The sequence below is a fragment of the Dromiciops gliroides genome, chromosome 6 (genome assembly GCF_019393635.1).
Source record: "Dromiciops gliroides isolate mDroGli1 chromosome 6, mDroGli1.pri, whole genome shotgun sequence".
In the NCBI taxonomy this organism is placed as follows: Eukaryota; Metazoa; Chordata; class Mammalia; order Microbiotheria; family Microbiotheriidae; genus Dromiciops; species Dromiciops gliroides.
Genome location: NC_057866.1, coordinates 8,729,857 through 8,746,449, shown reverse-complemented (window position 1 = coordinate 8,746,449; position 16,593 = coordinate 8,729,857). Strand labels below are relative to the sequence as shown.

The 16,593-nt window shown below is 47.7% G+C and overlaps 1 protein-coding gene across 1 annotated transcript; it reads right to left on the bottom strand.

Annotated features, from left to right (window-relative positions):
• Positions 1-19: 19 nt before the first annotated feature.
• MRPL11 (mitochondrial ribosomal protein L11) lies at positions 20-3,156 on the bottom strand. Its single transcript, XM_043971434.1, has 5 exons — positions 2,827-3,156; positions 1,321-1,416; positions 928-1,021; positions 645-804; positions 20-292 (listed from the first exon to the last, which is right to left on the bottom strand). The coding sequence occupies exons 1-5, from the start codon at positions 2,947-2,949 to the stop codon at positions 184-186; spliced, it is 582 nt and encodes a 193-aa protein (XP_043827369.1). The 5' UTR covers positions 2,950-3,156; the 3' UTR covers positions 20-183.
• Between the last annotated feature and the right edge of the window lie 13,437 nt (positions 3,157-16,593).

Below are 16,593 nucleotides of genomic sequence, written 5' to 3'. Positions count from 1 at the left end.
ACAGACAAGCAGAACCAGGTAACAAATGATACAGTTATTTATGGGGTCTTTAGCCCTTTAAATCACAGACTGACACAATACATAAAAAGTAAGCAGGGTCACAGGAGCCATCGGCTCCCTCTGCCCCTCAGGTGCACACAGCAAAAGACTCTAGGGGATCAGAAGAGGGTTGGGCAAGACGCCTCACTTCTTGGTCGCTGCCTCCGCCGCAGCTTCAGCGTCTGCTAGGGCCTGGGAAGCCAGGAACTGGGCACGCTCCTCCTGGAAGGCAGCTAGCTCCTCTGCACTGAGGCTGCCAAAAGAAAAGGAAGGTCAGCACCCTAGGGGTCCTGGGGCTCCGGTGATTGGGCTTCCTGGCCTCAGACCCCACCCCCTGCTCCTACAAGAGCTGACCACCACACACACACACACACACACACACACACACACACACACACACACACACACATGCAGGCATGCATACAAGCGCACACACGTACACTCAGCCACACGCACACAGGCACGTGCACAGTTCTCACAGGGACACTCCAGGATCTTGGGCTTCCTTCCTCATCCCCTCAGTCCCTGAACAGAAGCCCTCAACCTCCCCCTCCCCCACCCTGTCCCTGCTTCCCAGGACCACCTGGCCCCCCCCCATCACTCACTCCTTCACCACTCGGATGCCCAACGACCGGGCACTACCAATAATGGAACGGACAACCGAGGACAGGGGGACATCCTGCAAAGCGAAGGCTTTGTCCTGAGCCTTCACTCGGGCTATCTCGTACACATGCTTCAAAGTGATCAGCCCAGCTACCTCATGCCCTGAAAGGGAGGAAGGTGCTTCAGTTGTTACCACTCCCTGCCTGGGGCCGTCCATGGCCGTCCCACGGCACCCAGGTGCCAGCCTCCACCCCCACACCCCCACCCAGGTGCCCGGCCCATCACCTGTACGCCTGGCTCCCTTTTCTATCCCAGCTGCTGCCTTCAGGAAGTAGGACACTGTAGGCTGATTAATCTTGAGCTCAAAAGTCCTATCAGGCTGGAAGAAGAGAGAAGGCATCAGAGTAGAGGTCGCTCCACACCTCTGAGCCAATGGGAGGTACAGGTGGTGGGAGGAGACAGTTTGGGGCTGGCTATAGAAACCTGGGAGTGACCCAGTGACATTGGGCTCATGGGAGTGTGTGAGACCATGGAGGGAAAGTGGGTAGGGGAGAAGAGGGCGGAGCGTGGAGTCTGGAGGGCCCCCTTCACTGGGGGTGGGGGTGGGGTGAGGACCCCCCCCCAGGGAGGCTTTGCCTTGTGATTCTCCAGCCACCCTGGGGCCTAGGCCCCCCGAACCTTCACGATGATCTTGGTGGGTAGGGGGATCCCCTCTTTGATGTCCTTTGTCTTCTCATTGAACTCCTTACAGAACTGGCTGATGGCAAGGCCTTGCTGTCAAGGAGAAGGGGAGCGTGAGTGCCGAGGGTGACGGCTGTGATGACAATCAGAGATACCCCTCACCCCAATGCTCCCACCCCCGATGCCAACATCGACCTGTCTCTTACCTTGTCTTACTCCCCCCTGAATAGCACTTTGGACCCCCCAGGCCCCAGTTCACCTGCTCTTTTCTGTTGGCATGACTTTGGTTCTGAGGGGTGTCTGCTGTTATCACAGGCAAACTGTCCATCACCACAGCCAAGTCCCAGAGGGCTGTCCCCAACGGCCAGCCCTCCTCCCCTGGCTTAGCTAGGACTCTGGACAATAGATACCACCCATCCATCATGCCACACCTGGGGCTTTTTTGGGGGGGGGGTCTCTTGGGGGGGGGGGAGTGCAGGGCAATGGGGGTTAAGTGACTTGCCCAGGGTCACACAGCTAGTGTCAAGTGTCTGAGGCCGAATTTGAACTCAGGTACTCCTGAATCTAGGGCGGGTGCTCTATCCACTACATCACCTAGCTGCCCCCCTTCACACACTTGCCAGAGCTTGAGGTCCACTGGCACCATGAGATCACCTCCAAACCACAGAGGAGTAGACAAGCTCTAGGACCTGGGACAAGTCACTCCCGCTCCCCTGCCTTCAGTTTCTTCCTGGATATCAATAGAAGTCTGGGCTGTGACACCTTGGTCTCTGAGGTCCCCTCCAGCTCAAGGCCTAGGACCCTACGGCTCTTTACAGTCCCAGGATCCCCATTATACAGAAGAGGAGACAAGACAAAGGAGGCGAAGGAAGAGGGTAGTCTAGTGTGGGACCTCAGTTGGAATCCTGACACTGAAGAGTCCTGGATGAGTGGCCTTGGGCAAGTCACTGCTCATTTGGGGGCCTCAGTTTGCTGATCTGCAAGGTGCAATACCTGCCCCCGGAGGGTGTGGTGCATATCAACTGAGACAATGTGCTTAAAGTGCTAGATGATGGACTGCTTTTGTCATTATTATCATTAAATGACACGCCAGGGGCAGCTAGGTGGCGCAGTGGATAGAGCACCGGCCCTGGAGTCAGGAGGACCTGAGTTCAAATATGACCTCAGACACTAAACACTTACTAGCTGTGTGACCCTGGGCAAGTCACTTAACCCCAATTGCCTCACTTAAAAAAAAAAAATGACATGCCAGGATGACACAATTTATACGCGTCGTAAGTAGTACTCGAACCTGCGACCCCGACTCCAAGTCCTTAGCAAAACCCGCATGTCGCGGGTTGGGATTTCAAGAGCATGTCTCAGTTGCACACGCGCGGCACTCTTCTCTGAGATACCCCCGCCCTGCTCCCCTCTGCGCACGCGCATCAGCTCCTCATTGATTTCCCCCCCCCCCGCCGCAATCCCCGCTGCGCTTGCGCACTAACCCCGAGCTCCCTCTTCTACCTGGCCCAGGATGGGTCCCAGTGGGGGTCCGGGCATCGCTTGTCCCGCGCGTACGATGGCCCGGATGACGCCGCTGCCTTCGATCTTCCGAATGGAGCGCGTGGCCCGGTTGAGTTTCGACATGGCGCGGGCTGTTGGGCACGAGCCAGAGAGGATAAAGGAGCGGGAGCCTGGTCCCAAGTCCGCCGGGCCTCACCGCGACCACGACCCAAACACGGGCGCCGCCATATTGGGTTAAAGGTCGCGGGTCCTCGCGAAGCTCCTTGGGTGCTTCCCTTTTAACCCGGAATGAAGGAAGACAGGACGAAGTAGCCAGACCCAGAGATAGCAACGGAAGGCTAGGGGCCGCCCTTTATCATCCGCTATCCACAGAGGAAGAAAGATCGCAAAAAAATCTCTCTTTTCCACAGAACACGTATAGGCAATAGTGTGGGCAGCTGTGGGGGGGGGGTCCTAATGGCCCGCGGAGGATCTTGGGAAATGTAGTTTCATACTAGGCTCCAGCTTCTTGAAACAGAGATTACGTCATGCTTTAGCGCCATCCTGTGGTGTAGAGGCAGCAGAGCACATTGCTGCAGCCTTTGGGCTCTCGAGAAGTCTACAATTCCAGTCCTTGCCTCCAAAAAGCCACCATCTCCTAGAGGCCTTCCCAGATTGATGCACCCTAATCAAAAAATTCCTCACCTGTAAAATGATGCTAATAATTAGTATTAACCCCGACCTACTTCTTAGGGTTCCCAGGAGCATCAAATAGGACCATGCATGTAAAGTGCTTTACAAACCTCTAATAATATAAATAAATAATATTGACAATAAAAATGTCAGTTATTACCATTCATAGGGACCCAAGATGTAGAGCTGAAAACTGGCTTTGCTGTTCCTCAGAAATGACATTCATTTCCCCCTTCCCACCTTTGTACAAGCTCTTCCCTCTAATTCTATTGTTCTTTCTCTTACAACCTCTGTCTCTTAGAATTCTGAGGTTTTTGTCTACCCAAGCCCCACTTCCTACATGTGACCTTTCCTGATTCCACCCCCCACCCAGGGTTTCACCTCAAAATTGCCTCCTATTCCCTTGGTATGTATTTTATTTGGGTTTATATGTGTACTTAGTTTTCCAGGCAAGTCACTTAACTCATTTGCCTCAATTTCCCATCTGTACCAACAATAATGGCACTTCCCTCCCGGGGATTTTGTGAGATAATATTAGTAAAGGACTTTGCAAGCCTGGAAGTGCTACATTGGCTATCATGAATCAGCCACACCCTGTTATAATTAGTTCTCTTTCAGCTTAGGGACAGCATAATGGCCTTCAAATTCATATTGGTACCATTCTCTCCAGTTTTATGCAGTTTATGTCAGGCAGAAAGTTATTAATACTAATACAACAGCTTAGAGCCCCCAGTTAGGAAAATTCCTAACATTCAGACAGAGCTTTGGCTCTCTGACCTAATTTAGATTTGGTGTATTTCTGGCTGACCTCTGGCCTCATTTTATTTGAGTAAATCAGTATACAGGAAGTGCTTAGGCAATAGAAGTAAGAAGAATAAGTTTCAGAACCAGTTACTGGGCAGGCATGGGGAGGGAAACCTGGAGAAAGAGTTGACTTTTTAAAATGTCCCTCTGTCCTTGAAGAGGGGATTGGAAACAGGAGCTTCATTCTGAGTTCTCTACTAACAAGTGTCTGCGCCATCTCAGCCCACCTCTGCCACAGCTCAACTTTCATGTCAGTTTTCTCCTTTTAACTGTTGTCCCTATGGTGCTGATTCTAGCTCTGTTCCTTAAGTCCTAGGTGGGCCAGGGAACAGTCTGCTCACTGCTACTGGTAACTGCGTAGTTCTGGCTTCTCCCTTTCAGTCTACTCTTTTCGTCTGCATGTATCTTTTTAAAAACTCCTAGGCTTGGGGGCAGGCAGCTAGGTAGTGCAGTGGATAAAACACTGGTCCTCAATTAAGGAGGACCTGGGTTCAAATCTGAAATCAGACACTTGACACTTACTAGCTGTGTGACCCTGCACAAATCACTTAACCCTCATTGCCCCTCCAAAAAATAAAAAAATAAAAAAGACAAACAAAAAAAAAAACCTCCTAGGCTTGACTCAAATTGGTCTTCTGGCTCAGAATTGAGATAGTCTCAATCACTCTCAAGGTTCAGAGTGGGATAACCCTCTGAACTACAAACTGTATGAAGCCATTCAGTTATCAAATCTTACTTCATAGTTTTGTCTTTGTATACAGTTTATGTCTTGAAGTACTGGATCAACAAATGCTTCTTGAATTGGCTTGATCAACCTTAGCCCAACTGGAAGGAAATACATGGAAACTGAAGCCAGTCACTCAAAGTCAACGGACTGATAAGGGGAAGAGTTGCAAGATATTCAGACTCCTGAGATCAACCCCAGAAGCTGCAGATTCACACAATTACAGAACTCTCTACTCTGACCCATATGGAGAAACCACTGGGCCCTGAGTCAGGATTTGGGCTAAAATTCCAGTGTTGCATGACCTTGGCCAAGTCCAAGACGAAGGCATTACCTCATCTGCAAAGTGGAAGCATTTCACTAGATTATGGGAAGTGGTGCTATACAGGGCAGGAGTCAGTGCAATCATATGCTATACTCACTATGACAAAATAAATAATGTTTTCACTTGTAATTTCACTGGAAAATATATGTGTAGCTCTTGGATGTGGTGCCTGTGCGCGCACGCGCGCGCGCGCGCGCGCGCGCGCACACACACACACACAGAGAATTGTTTCCTAGCAGCTGCTATAAGATGCCCAAACCACCAGGTGGCACCCCAAGCCCTGGCCCTGCGGGCCGATCCTGTATAAACTGAGCACATACGGAGAGAGCACCTTTCCATGTCAAATTGCTTGCTGTCTTGGGGAAAGGGGAGGGAGGGGAGGGAGGGAGAAAAATGTAAAACTAGAAATCTTATAAAAACAAATGTTGAAAACTATTTCTCCATGTAACTGGAACATAATAAAATACTTTTATGGGGAAAACATCCAATGGTGGGAATCAATTCTCTAAAAAGTCCCAAGTTGCCATAGATCAGCCTCTGCTCATTGAGCCCCAGATCTTGCTCCCCCTCCTCCCCATTCACTTCCTTAGGTTACAGTACTTACTAAAATGGAATCCAGAGGAAACTATAACCTGGTCAGCATCCCAAGCAGTTCAGGTTAACCTGATACCTTTACAGAAGGTCTGGGTTCCCAATGCCTCCCACCATCTCTTCTACGTTTGGGGTTGCTAGGAAGTTTACAGTGCACAGAGCACTGCATCTGGAGTCAGAAAGACCAGAGTTCAAATCTAGCCTCAGACACTTACTGCCAGTGGGGTCCTTTGGTGTCTGTCTCAGTTTCCTCATCTGTAAAATGGGGATGTAACAGCACCTCCCTCTCAGGGTTGTTGTGAGGACCAAACAGGATGTCATGTGACTCTAGAAATGCAGCTACTATTATCCTGATAGCAAGGACAGGCGTTGCCAAAGATCTTTTGGTAAATGACTTTAAACAAACACAGTCTCACAGACTAGTGTGAAGTGAGGTAGCAGGGATCTGTTCCAATCCTGCAGCTTTAAGTGGCAGTCACCAACCTGCTCTCCTCTGGTCTCTTCCCCAGAGTCTGCCACACAAGTCCTGCCCCACCCCCACCCCATCCCCACCCCCGCAAAGTAACCAGTGGTTCAGGGCACTCTGTCTCTTTGTGATGTGAAATCAGAAGCCAACTGAGAGTGAGGGAGCAGGAACCACAGCCACAGTCTGCCCTGTAAAGCATCCCCCCAGATGTGCACTCCAAGAAGGTCAGAGAAAGAAAACTCCCATATATATCAAAATGTGCACAGCAGCACTTTCTTTTTGTTGTTTGTGTTTTTCTGGGGCAATGACTTGCCCAGGGTCACACAGCTATTGTTGAGTGTCTGGGGTCAGATTTGAACTCAGGTCCTCCTGAATCCAGAGCTGGTGCTTCATCCACTGCACCACCTAGCTGCCCCACAGCAGCACTTTTTGTAGCATCAAACAATCGGAAACAAAACGGACACCCCATGGCTAGTGAATTGTGGTGTAGGAATGTACTGGCTTATTACTTCAGTAGAAGAATCAACTAGGGCAGCTAGGGGGCGCCACAGTGCACAGAGTGCTGGGCCTGGAGTTAGGCTCATCTTCCTGAGTTCAAACCTGGCCTTAAGACACTCACTAGTTGTGTGAGCCTGGGCAAGTCACTTCACCCTGTTTGCCTCAGTTTCCTCAACTGTAAAATGATCTGGAGAAGGAAATGGCCAACCACTCCAGTGTCTTTGCCCAGAAAACCCCAAATGGGGCCATGAAGAGCTGGATATAACTGAAAAATGACTCAACAACAACAGTGAAAGGTGTAAGGAGGCTGGAAAGGTGGGAGGGAGTCAGGCTGTGAAGGACTATAAGAGCCAAATAGAGGAGGTGATAGGGCACTGCTGGAGTTCATTGAATAGGGTACCTGGGAAAGATCACCACAGCAGTGGAGCGCCAGCTGGACAAGTGTGGGCAGAGGCTGGTGGCAGGGACACCAAGCAGCAGCCTTGCTGCTGGCATGAGGAGATGAGGTCTGTGCCAGCACGGGAGTTGTTTGGGTGGAGAGAAGGGGCCAAGCATGTGAGGGTGTAGCCAACAACGCTCGGCATTGGACTGGCCCTATCGAGTGACTAGGAGGGAAAGGTGAGACTGGAAACTCTGGCAATTCAGAATTCTTTAAAATGGGGAAGGAATGTCCCCAGTGCCATTGTTAATTCGACTTTGATCCTCGCCTCACTTCTGACTCTTTGGCTCCCTGGCTTCCCTTGAGGCTCACCCAGCCACCCCAGGTGGCCTTTCCTGTCCTCCCCAGCTGCAATGCCTTCTCCCAAACTACCTTCCATCTACTCTGGGTGGATCTAGTATGCTCCTAGCTCCACGTGTGTTGTTTCCTCCGATAGAATGTAAGCTCCTTGAAGTCAGGGACTGTTTTTGCTTTATTTTATTTTATTTTATTTTAATACACTCAGCTCTTAGCACAGTTCAGTCAGAGCTTTTAAAAGACTTGTTGGGGACAGCTAGGTGGCGCAGTGGATAAAGCACCAGCCCTGGATTCAAGAAGACCTGAGTTCAGATCTAGCCTCAGACCCTAGACATTTACTAGCTGTGTGACCCTGGGAAAGTCACTTAACCCTCATTGCCTGGCAAAAATAAATAAATAAAAGTAAAAGGCTTGTTGATTGTTTAATAGCTTTTTTTAAAAAAAGTTCTCTGTTACATGGGATGACTCTGCTTAGGAGGAGAAGGGATTTCTTTTTCTGTTGTTGTTTGGATTTTTTGTGGGGCAATGAGGGTCAAGTGACTTGCCCAGGGTCACACAGGTAGTGTCAAGTGTCTGAGGTCGGATTTGAACTCAGGTCCTCCTGAATCCAGGGCCGGTGCTTTATCCTCTGCACCACCTAGCTGCCACCAAGGAATTTCTTTAAAAAGGAGGTGAAATGGATAGTATGGATATTTACATTATAACATAGAAACATTGTTCTCTTGTTGGTATATTCCGATTCTCATTTTAAGAAGAGAAGGTCCATCTTCTCCTCAGAATCATGGAATCTTTTGCTTCCTGGCAAGACTCAGCTTAGGTGCACAGAGCTACATATAAGCTATGTATATGTAGCCTAAGGCAATAGGGCTTTGCCCCAGGTTGCACTTCTCTCTGGGGAGCATGTGCTTCTTCCCCCAAGTTAGCTGCCATTCCCCTGCCTCATTATCCCAGGCCAACAAAAAATTGGTCCATAGGTTACGGCCCCCAAAAGTTTTTATCACAACTGTGACCTTCTCCTAACCCCCACCCTGTCCCACGCCTGGGGGACTCTTTGGCTGGATTCTCTGGGAGAGGTGCTCCCCGGTGTCCAGGCATGGCTACATCTTCATTCTGATGTCCTCTGTGTTCCAGCTCACCTTAATTTTCCCCAGCTTTGGGAATTCCTCCCACGGCTACAGTAACTGAAGGCTTTCCTGATTTCCTCTGTGACTGATTCATGTATCAGCTAGAAGACATGACCTGAATATAAGAACTCACACCATCAAAAAAGCAGAAGTGTTTGAGATCAGGTACCAGTCACCACTAAGGCAAAGGGGAGAATTCTCAGCCAAACAAGCATAGGAGAGCTTATCAATAGTAAAATGAATCTTTTTGACAATATCAGTTTTTCCTTAGTATCAACCCCTGCTTCCATTTTCTTTGACATGTCATATAAAGTCATCTTCATTTCTCAAGGAGTACTGTATCAGCTGATCCCAGAGCAAGAAAAAGACCAGAATAAAATTAGGAAGCAGCACCAGGAGGAGGCTGCATGTAGGAAGAGAGAGAAGGAGAATCCCTAAGAAATTGTTCTGTGTATTTTGTCGCTTGCAAATATAAACGTCGTGTGCTGTCCCCACCCCTGTGAAGCACTTATCTATGAATTTTGAGATATGAAGGATACAAGAATTGCCCTGTTATGTTGGACTCATGATCTAGGTGTTGACTACATGAAATTTAAAAGGTTTTGAACAAATAAGAATCAATACACAATTAGAAGAGAAGTAATAAAGGTAAAATGTGTCAAATATTACTGAGAAACTTATTGATTATCAACAGTCATTAATTTAACCATTAACAAATTACTAATCATTAAAATTACTAATTACTCATATTTTTATATCCAAATAGTCAGGGAATAGATTCAAGTTTATGATCCCAAGAGCCATTTACCAACATATAAATGGTCATATTATACTTTTTTCTTTTTTTTTTTTTTTTGTGGGGAAATGAGACTGAATTTGAACTCAGGTCCTCCTGACTCCAGGGCTGGTGCTTTATCCACCGTGCCACCTAGCTGCCCCCAAAAGCCCTCCTTTGTTTTTGTTTTTTTAAGTTAGGTCTTTTATTTTAATTGATTTGGGGGAGTGGCAATTAAGGTTAAGTAACTTGCCCAGGGTCACACAGCTAGGAAGTGTCAAGTGACTGAGGTCAGATTTGAACTCAGGTCCTCCAAAATCCATGGCCAGTGCTTTATCCACTGAGCCACCTAACTGCCCCTATGTTATTCTTTTCTAAACAAGAATTGCAAACTACAAATGTCTGTATGAAAAGATGTTCCAGATTACAGGAGTATGATAAACCCAAGTTAAATAAATGGGTGATTTCACCTCACACCCAGCAAATTGGCAAAGATGGCAAAAGATAAGGAATAGTAATTGTTGGGTGGGCTGTGGAAAGACGGAACACTGATTCCTTGTTGCATTTATGAGGTGCTATAACCATGCTGGGCTCTCATTTTGGACTTATGCAAGAAAAATGACTAAGTTCTTTCTGCCCTTTCACCCAGTGATCCTGCCACTGGGCATAAACTCCAGAGGAGTCAAAGACAGAAATGAAGATCTAATATACGCCAAAATAGCCACAGTAGCACTTTTTTGTGATAGCAAGCAATTGAAAACAAAGTCAATGCCCCCTTGGTTGGGAAATGCCTGAAAAACTATGGTATGTGCAGATAATGGAGAAGTATTGTACCATAAGAAATGATGAATGTCAGGAATTCGGAGAATTCATTTGTATGAAGCAAAAATAACCAGAACCAGCAAGACAATAGAATCAATGACTACAAGCATGTAAAGGAAGAGATTTCTAAAAGTCGCAATGGAAAAAAACAAGGCTCCAAGAAATGATGAGATGTGTAATTTCTTTCTCATGACAAGAGAGGTGGGGGTAACTAGGACAGAATGGTGTATACATTGTCAGATATGGTTTCTGTATTAGATGTTTTGTTTCATTGTTGTTGTTTTTTAAATTGTTCATTCTTCTGAACCAGGGAGGGCTCAGCCTAAAACAAAGCTTCTTAAACTGTGGGTGCTGACCCCATGTGGGGTCGTGTAACTGAATGTGGGTTCATGAAAAATTTGGCAACAGTAAAAGGTTATGTATACCTATTTTATATACCTATATACCTGGGGTTGTGTAAAAATTTATTAGGCTAAAAGGGGTCACAGGCGGAAAAAGTTTAAGAAGTCCTGATCTAGAGGGAGTGGGGATGGGAAATGATTGTGATGAAAAGTTAAAGGACATCAACAAAATGCATTTTTATTAATTTTTAAAAATAATAAACATTTTAATTTTAAAGTTTTGAGTTAGAAATTCCATCTCTCCTTCTGTCCCTCCCCTGCCCCCTCCCTGAGGCAGTAAGCAATCAGATATAGGTTACACATGTGCAGTTAGTAGTAGTAGTCATTTTGTATAAGAAAATTTGAACAAGGGGCATCTAGGTGGCACAGTGGATAAAGCACTGGCCCTGGATACAGGAGGACCTGAGTTCAAATTTGGCCTCAGACACTGACACATACTAGCTGTGTGACCCTGGGCAAGTCACTCAACCCTCATTGCCCTGCCCCCCCCCCCAAAAAAAACCAAAAACTTGAATAAAAGAAAAAATGAAAAAAAGTGACAAATAGCATGCTTCAGTCTGTGTTTCATCAATATCAGTTCTTTCTTTGGAGGTGGATAGTATGTTTCATCAATAGTCATTTGGGATTGTACTGCTGAGATTAGTTAAGTCATTCACAGTTCTTCATTGAACAACATTGCTGTCACTGTGCACAGAGTTCTCCTGGTTCTGCTCACTTCACTCTACATCAGACCATACAAGTCTTTACAGGTCTTTCTGAAATCATCCTGCTTATCATTTCTTATAGCACATTTTGAACCTGTTGCCTTCTTGTTTGAGGCTTTTCCTTTGTGCTCTGATTCTTCTTTCATAAGATGACTAATGTAGAAATATGTTTGATGTGATTGTACATATACAACCTATATCAGACTGCTTTCCATCTTGGGGAGGAGGGAGGAAAGGGAGGGGGGGGAGAAAAAAATTTGGAACTAAAAATCCAGCGAAAACAAATGTTGAAAACTATCCTTATATGTAATATGTAACTGGAAAATAATAAAATTTTTTAAAAAAGGAATAGACCCTGTAGGTATCCTTGCTCCCCTCTCCCTGAGTAAGGACCCATGGGGCTCTTACCAAAGTGCATCCAATGGATTGTCACAGAGTTATTGGGAGGGTCAGTGAACAGAGTTTGTCCCCAACTCAATTCAATGGGCATTTTCTTTTTTCTTTTCTTTTTTTTTTTAGTGAGGCAATTGGGGGTAAGTGACTTGCCCAGGGTCACACAGCTAGTAAGTGTTAAGTGTCTGAGGCCGGATTTGAACTCAGGTACTCCTGACTCCAGGGCCAGTGCTCTATCCACTGCGCCATCTAGCTGCCCTCAATGGGCATTTTCACACCCTTTATGACTTCCTGTAAGTGCTGAGTACTCGAGAAGCCAGGACAAAGATACCCATGAAACCACCTATGACTGCATCCTATCAGGCACAGAACTGCATAAGGTGTGCTTCACCTCCCACCTGGCTGCCTCTTTCTTCCATCCTGCCCACAAGACAGTCATCTTCTCCCCTTCCCCAGTTAACTTTTCTGAGTTGTCTTCACTTTATCCATTAGAATGGCAGCTCCTTCAAGGCAGGACTGACTGGCTTTCATTTTGTATTTGGATACCCAGCACTTAGAAAAATGCTTGGCACATAGCAAGTGCTTAATAAATGCTTGTGGACCGACCGACTACAATACAAGGCCCAGAGTTTGGGCAGCAGAGTCCACAAGGAAAACACCAGCTGTGGGGTCCAGGAAGCTCCTGATAAAGGTAGAATCTAGTAGGGCAATGCAGAGGCTCTAGGCTCATTCCAGGTCTGGGAGAAAGCCACAGCCTGTTCCCTGTCTTTCCTAGATGCTCTGAGATGTTACTGAAGCTGGTTGACCCTTTGTCTTAGATCATGGGGTCATAGATTTAGAGCTGGGAGAGGCCTAGGGTGCTAAGGAGACCTGAGTTCTAATCCTGCCCTAGATACTTACTGAGCTCAATGACCAGAGACAAGTCACGATTTCAGCCTCAGTTTCCTCATCTGTAAAATAGAGATAATAATGACACCTGCTTCACAGGCTCAAATGAGGTAACGTGTGTAAAGTGATATATACATCTTAGCTATTGTCTAATCAATCCCCTTCTTTCACAGACGAGGAAACTGAAATCTAAGGAGATTTACATGATGTGCCCAATGCTCTACACACCAGACCAGGCTTGGGCTACTGAGTTTGTTGACCTCTGAGGTTCTTTCCAACTATGAAGCTGCTGGTAGCCCAGTGAATAGAGTCCTGGGCCTGGAGTGAAGAAGACCCGAGTTCAAATCCAGCTTCAGATACTTATAACCTATATAACCCTCATTTAGTCCCTTAACCTTGGTCTACTTCAGTTTCCTCAACTGTAAAATAGAGACAATAACTTGTGAGGGAGGTGCTGTTATTAGTATCCCATTTTACAGACAAGGAAACTGAGGCAGACAGCAGTTAAGTGATTTCTCCAGGGTCAAATCATTGGAACACAGGTCTTCCTGACTTTGGGCCCAGAGCTTTATCCACCAAGCTGTCTCATAGTTGGAATAAAGAAGGCTGACCTCAGATAGACTAGTGGCCAGTTGCTGTATGGCTGCCTGGCTAGGCTTAGAGCCAGGAAAACTTGGATTTGAATCAGGTACCTCCCAGCCATGGGACCCTGGGGAAGGCAGTTGGCCTTTCTGAGCCTCAGTTTGCTCATCTGTAACATGAGCCATTGGACTAGAAAATGTCCAAGATCCCTGGCAGCCGGAAACCCAAGACTTCATGGCTCCTAGACTTTTAGGGCTGGAAGAAAGCTCAGCAGTCGCCCAGCCCTTCCATTTGAATCTAGAATGGGAAAAGGAAAGTGCAGAGGGACAGTGCCCAGGTCACACTGGCAGCATTGGAAGAGGCCGGCCAGGAGAGGTCTGCCTGGTTTGATCTCCTTTCAATTGTATGTTTTCTTCTTTGTCTTTCCCTTCATCCCTGCACAGTGCCCTGCTCCTAGAAGGCGACCGACCCGGAAGTGGTAGCCTTTGAATGAATCCTCCCCTAGAGGCTTGATGTGTGTCCTCTCTCCTCTAGACTATGGGCTCCTTGAGGGCAGGGACTGAGACGTCCATTTTGTGTGGGGCACCCGCAGTGCCTGATGTCAGGCTGGGTGCACAGTAAGCACCTGGAAAGGCCTTGTGAGGCTGGGCACACAGTAGGCACCCAGGAAGGCCATGTGGGGCTGGGCATACAGTAGGCACCTGGAAAGACCTTGTGGAGATGGGCACACAGTAGGCACACCCAGGAAGGCTTTGTGGGACTGGGTACACAGTAGGCATCCAGGAAGGCCTTGTGGGGCTGGGTACACAGTAGGCATCCAGGAAGGCCTTGTGGGGCTGGGTACACAGTAGGCATCCAGGAAGGCCTTGTGGCCTGCAGAAAAGCCAAGTTTAGAGGGAGGAGTGGGAACAATAGCACAGAGAAGTGAGGAGGCGGAAACAGGGAATGAGCTGGGAACAGAAGATGGGGGAGAATGAGTGTGAGCAGCCTTTGTATCCAGTGTTGGGCTTTGGGGGGGGGGGAGCACGGGGCGGGGGGGCCTGCAGCAGCACCCAAACTGGCCAACGTCACACCCAGGACAGGAGCAGGGGCCACTCTCCTGATGAGCTGGGGGCAGGTTTGGTTTGGGGTTTTTACATGTTTTTCTCCACTTTTACGCTCTGTAAATGCAAGGCCAATTCCTCCCTTGCCTCACTCTTGTTAGGCTCTGTCCTAGGCTGACCCCGCAAGGTTGGCAGATGGAGAGGGCTGTGCAGATGCTGTCAAAAGCCTCGATCCTCTAACAATAACTGCAGCCTGAAGGATACAAAGGAATCCATAGGCTCTCCTCCCCCGGAAGTCCTCCCATGATGCCCCCTTACACAGAAGGGTGACCTCTCATAGCTCTCCTGGGAAATTATCATAGAGTTCCAATGACTCTCCCTGGTCCCCTCAGGCTTCACAGCCCCAGTGTAAATGCTCAGAGTGCAGGACTGTCTGCCTCTGGAAGTGTTGGGGGTTTTTGGTGTGGTCTGTCCAGGTAGGCTCGAGAATGGCTGAAGTCTTTCACATCAACTCCAGAATCGTAGGGTCTGGCTCTTAGAACTGGGGACCCCACGGCCGCCTGGTGGTTCTCCTCTCTCCCTCGGACCCCAGCCCAGCTTCTTGCTTCTCTTGTGTCAGCTTATGCCACCCTGACAGTCCCACTCATAGAGTGTTCCCCACCAGAGTCCTCACTCAGGGACAGCACTGAGCATCATCCTGCCAGAGCATTGTGAAAAATGAAGCCCTAAAGTCATGCCCGATAGCTCTGTGTTATCTTATGGGTGCCCCTGATGGCCCCACAACCCAAGTCCCCAAAGCATTTACAGATAAGGAAACTGGGACTCAGTGATATCAGCCACTTGTGTGGTCACAAGGCCAGGAGGCTCCTTGGCCAGCATGAAGAACTAGACTTTCAGGCTGCAAGTCTTGTGTTCCTTCCACCATAGTTCACTGCCTCGCTGGCATCTTAGCTTTCTGAAAATGGTGGCCTGTGGGGGCACCTTCCCCAAGAGAACAACAGAGAACATGGTATTATTCAATCAACAAGCCTTTGTTAAGTGTTTGCTTTGTTCTGGGCATTGGCTTCCTGCTCCATTGTAGAGAGGGAGAGGTGATTGATTAGGAAAGCTTCATCAGGGATAAAGGACTTCCTTTAGCTTGAGGGATAAGTAGATTTGAGACTGGGGAGGCAGGAGGGCATTGGGGAGAAGACCTGAGGAACAAAAATGCAATTGTCATTCAATGTTTCATTCATTCACTTAATAACTATTTCAGTCCCTGTTCTGCCTTTGGTAGCTGAAGGAAATCCAAGGAAAAGGAAGACATGAGCCCTAACCTCAAGGAGTTTACAGACTAGAAATGATGAGGCATACACAAAGAGAATACCCATTAGACCAGAGTTCTTAACCTGGGCTCTCTAGATTTCATTTTTTAAGAAATTCTGAGAGCTGTATTCCTGTATGTTGTGTTTCCTTTGTTATTCTCTGTATTTTATTTTGTGGACTTAAAGGAATTATTCCGAGAAGAGGTAGGCTTCAGCAGACTGCCTTTTGTGACACAAAAACGATGAAGAAACCTTGATTTGACAGGGGTGAGTGGGTGAGTGTACAAGGATATGAGAGGAAGGAATGGCTTACAGTCAGAACTAGGAGAGATTTCTACTGACTCTTGTTTGTTTGTTGGTGGGAAGCCCTCAGAGCAGGCCTATTGTATCATGCCAGATCTGCTCTTCTCCCCCCTACCCCGCCCATTCCCCAAGGTCTATATCTTAATTAATTAGCTATCTGCCTTCTGATTCAACTGCAGGAATGGCTGATCTTTTCTAGGTGAAGTCAGATTCTCAATGCGTTCACTTTCTCTGGGTCTAAGGGAAGAAGCCAGAGTGAGGGAAGAATAGTTACATTGCAAAGCATGGTAGCCATCAGCAGAGAGATGCTAACCTCTGGTGCTCTGCCCTGATCCAGCAGCATCTATCTGGAGATGTGCTGTGCTCAAATTGGAGGCCACATGTAAGAGCCACAGACCACTGGAGGGCATCCAGGGAAGTACCTCCAAGCTGGTTCAGAACCCTGGTCTAATGGGTATTAATACTCTTATCACCCCTAGACTGTACACTCCTCCAGGCCAGGGTTCATGTCTTCCTCGTAAGGCTTTGGAGAGCCTTTCACATGGGGACAGGTGGAAGGAACCCAGAGAAGAAAAGACAACACACAGGAAACCCACCAGCTGTCCCCAAGGA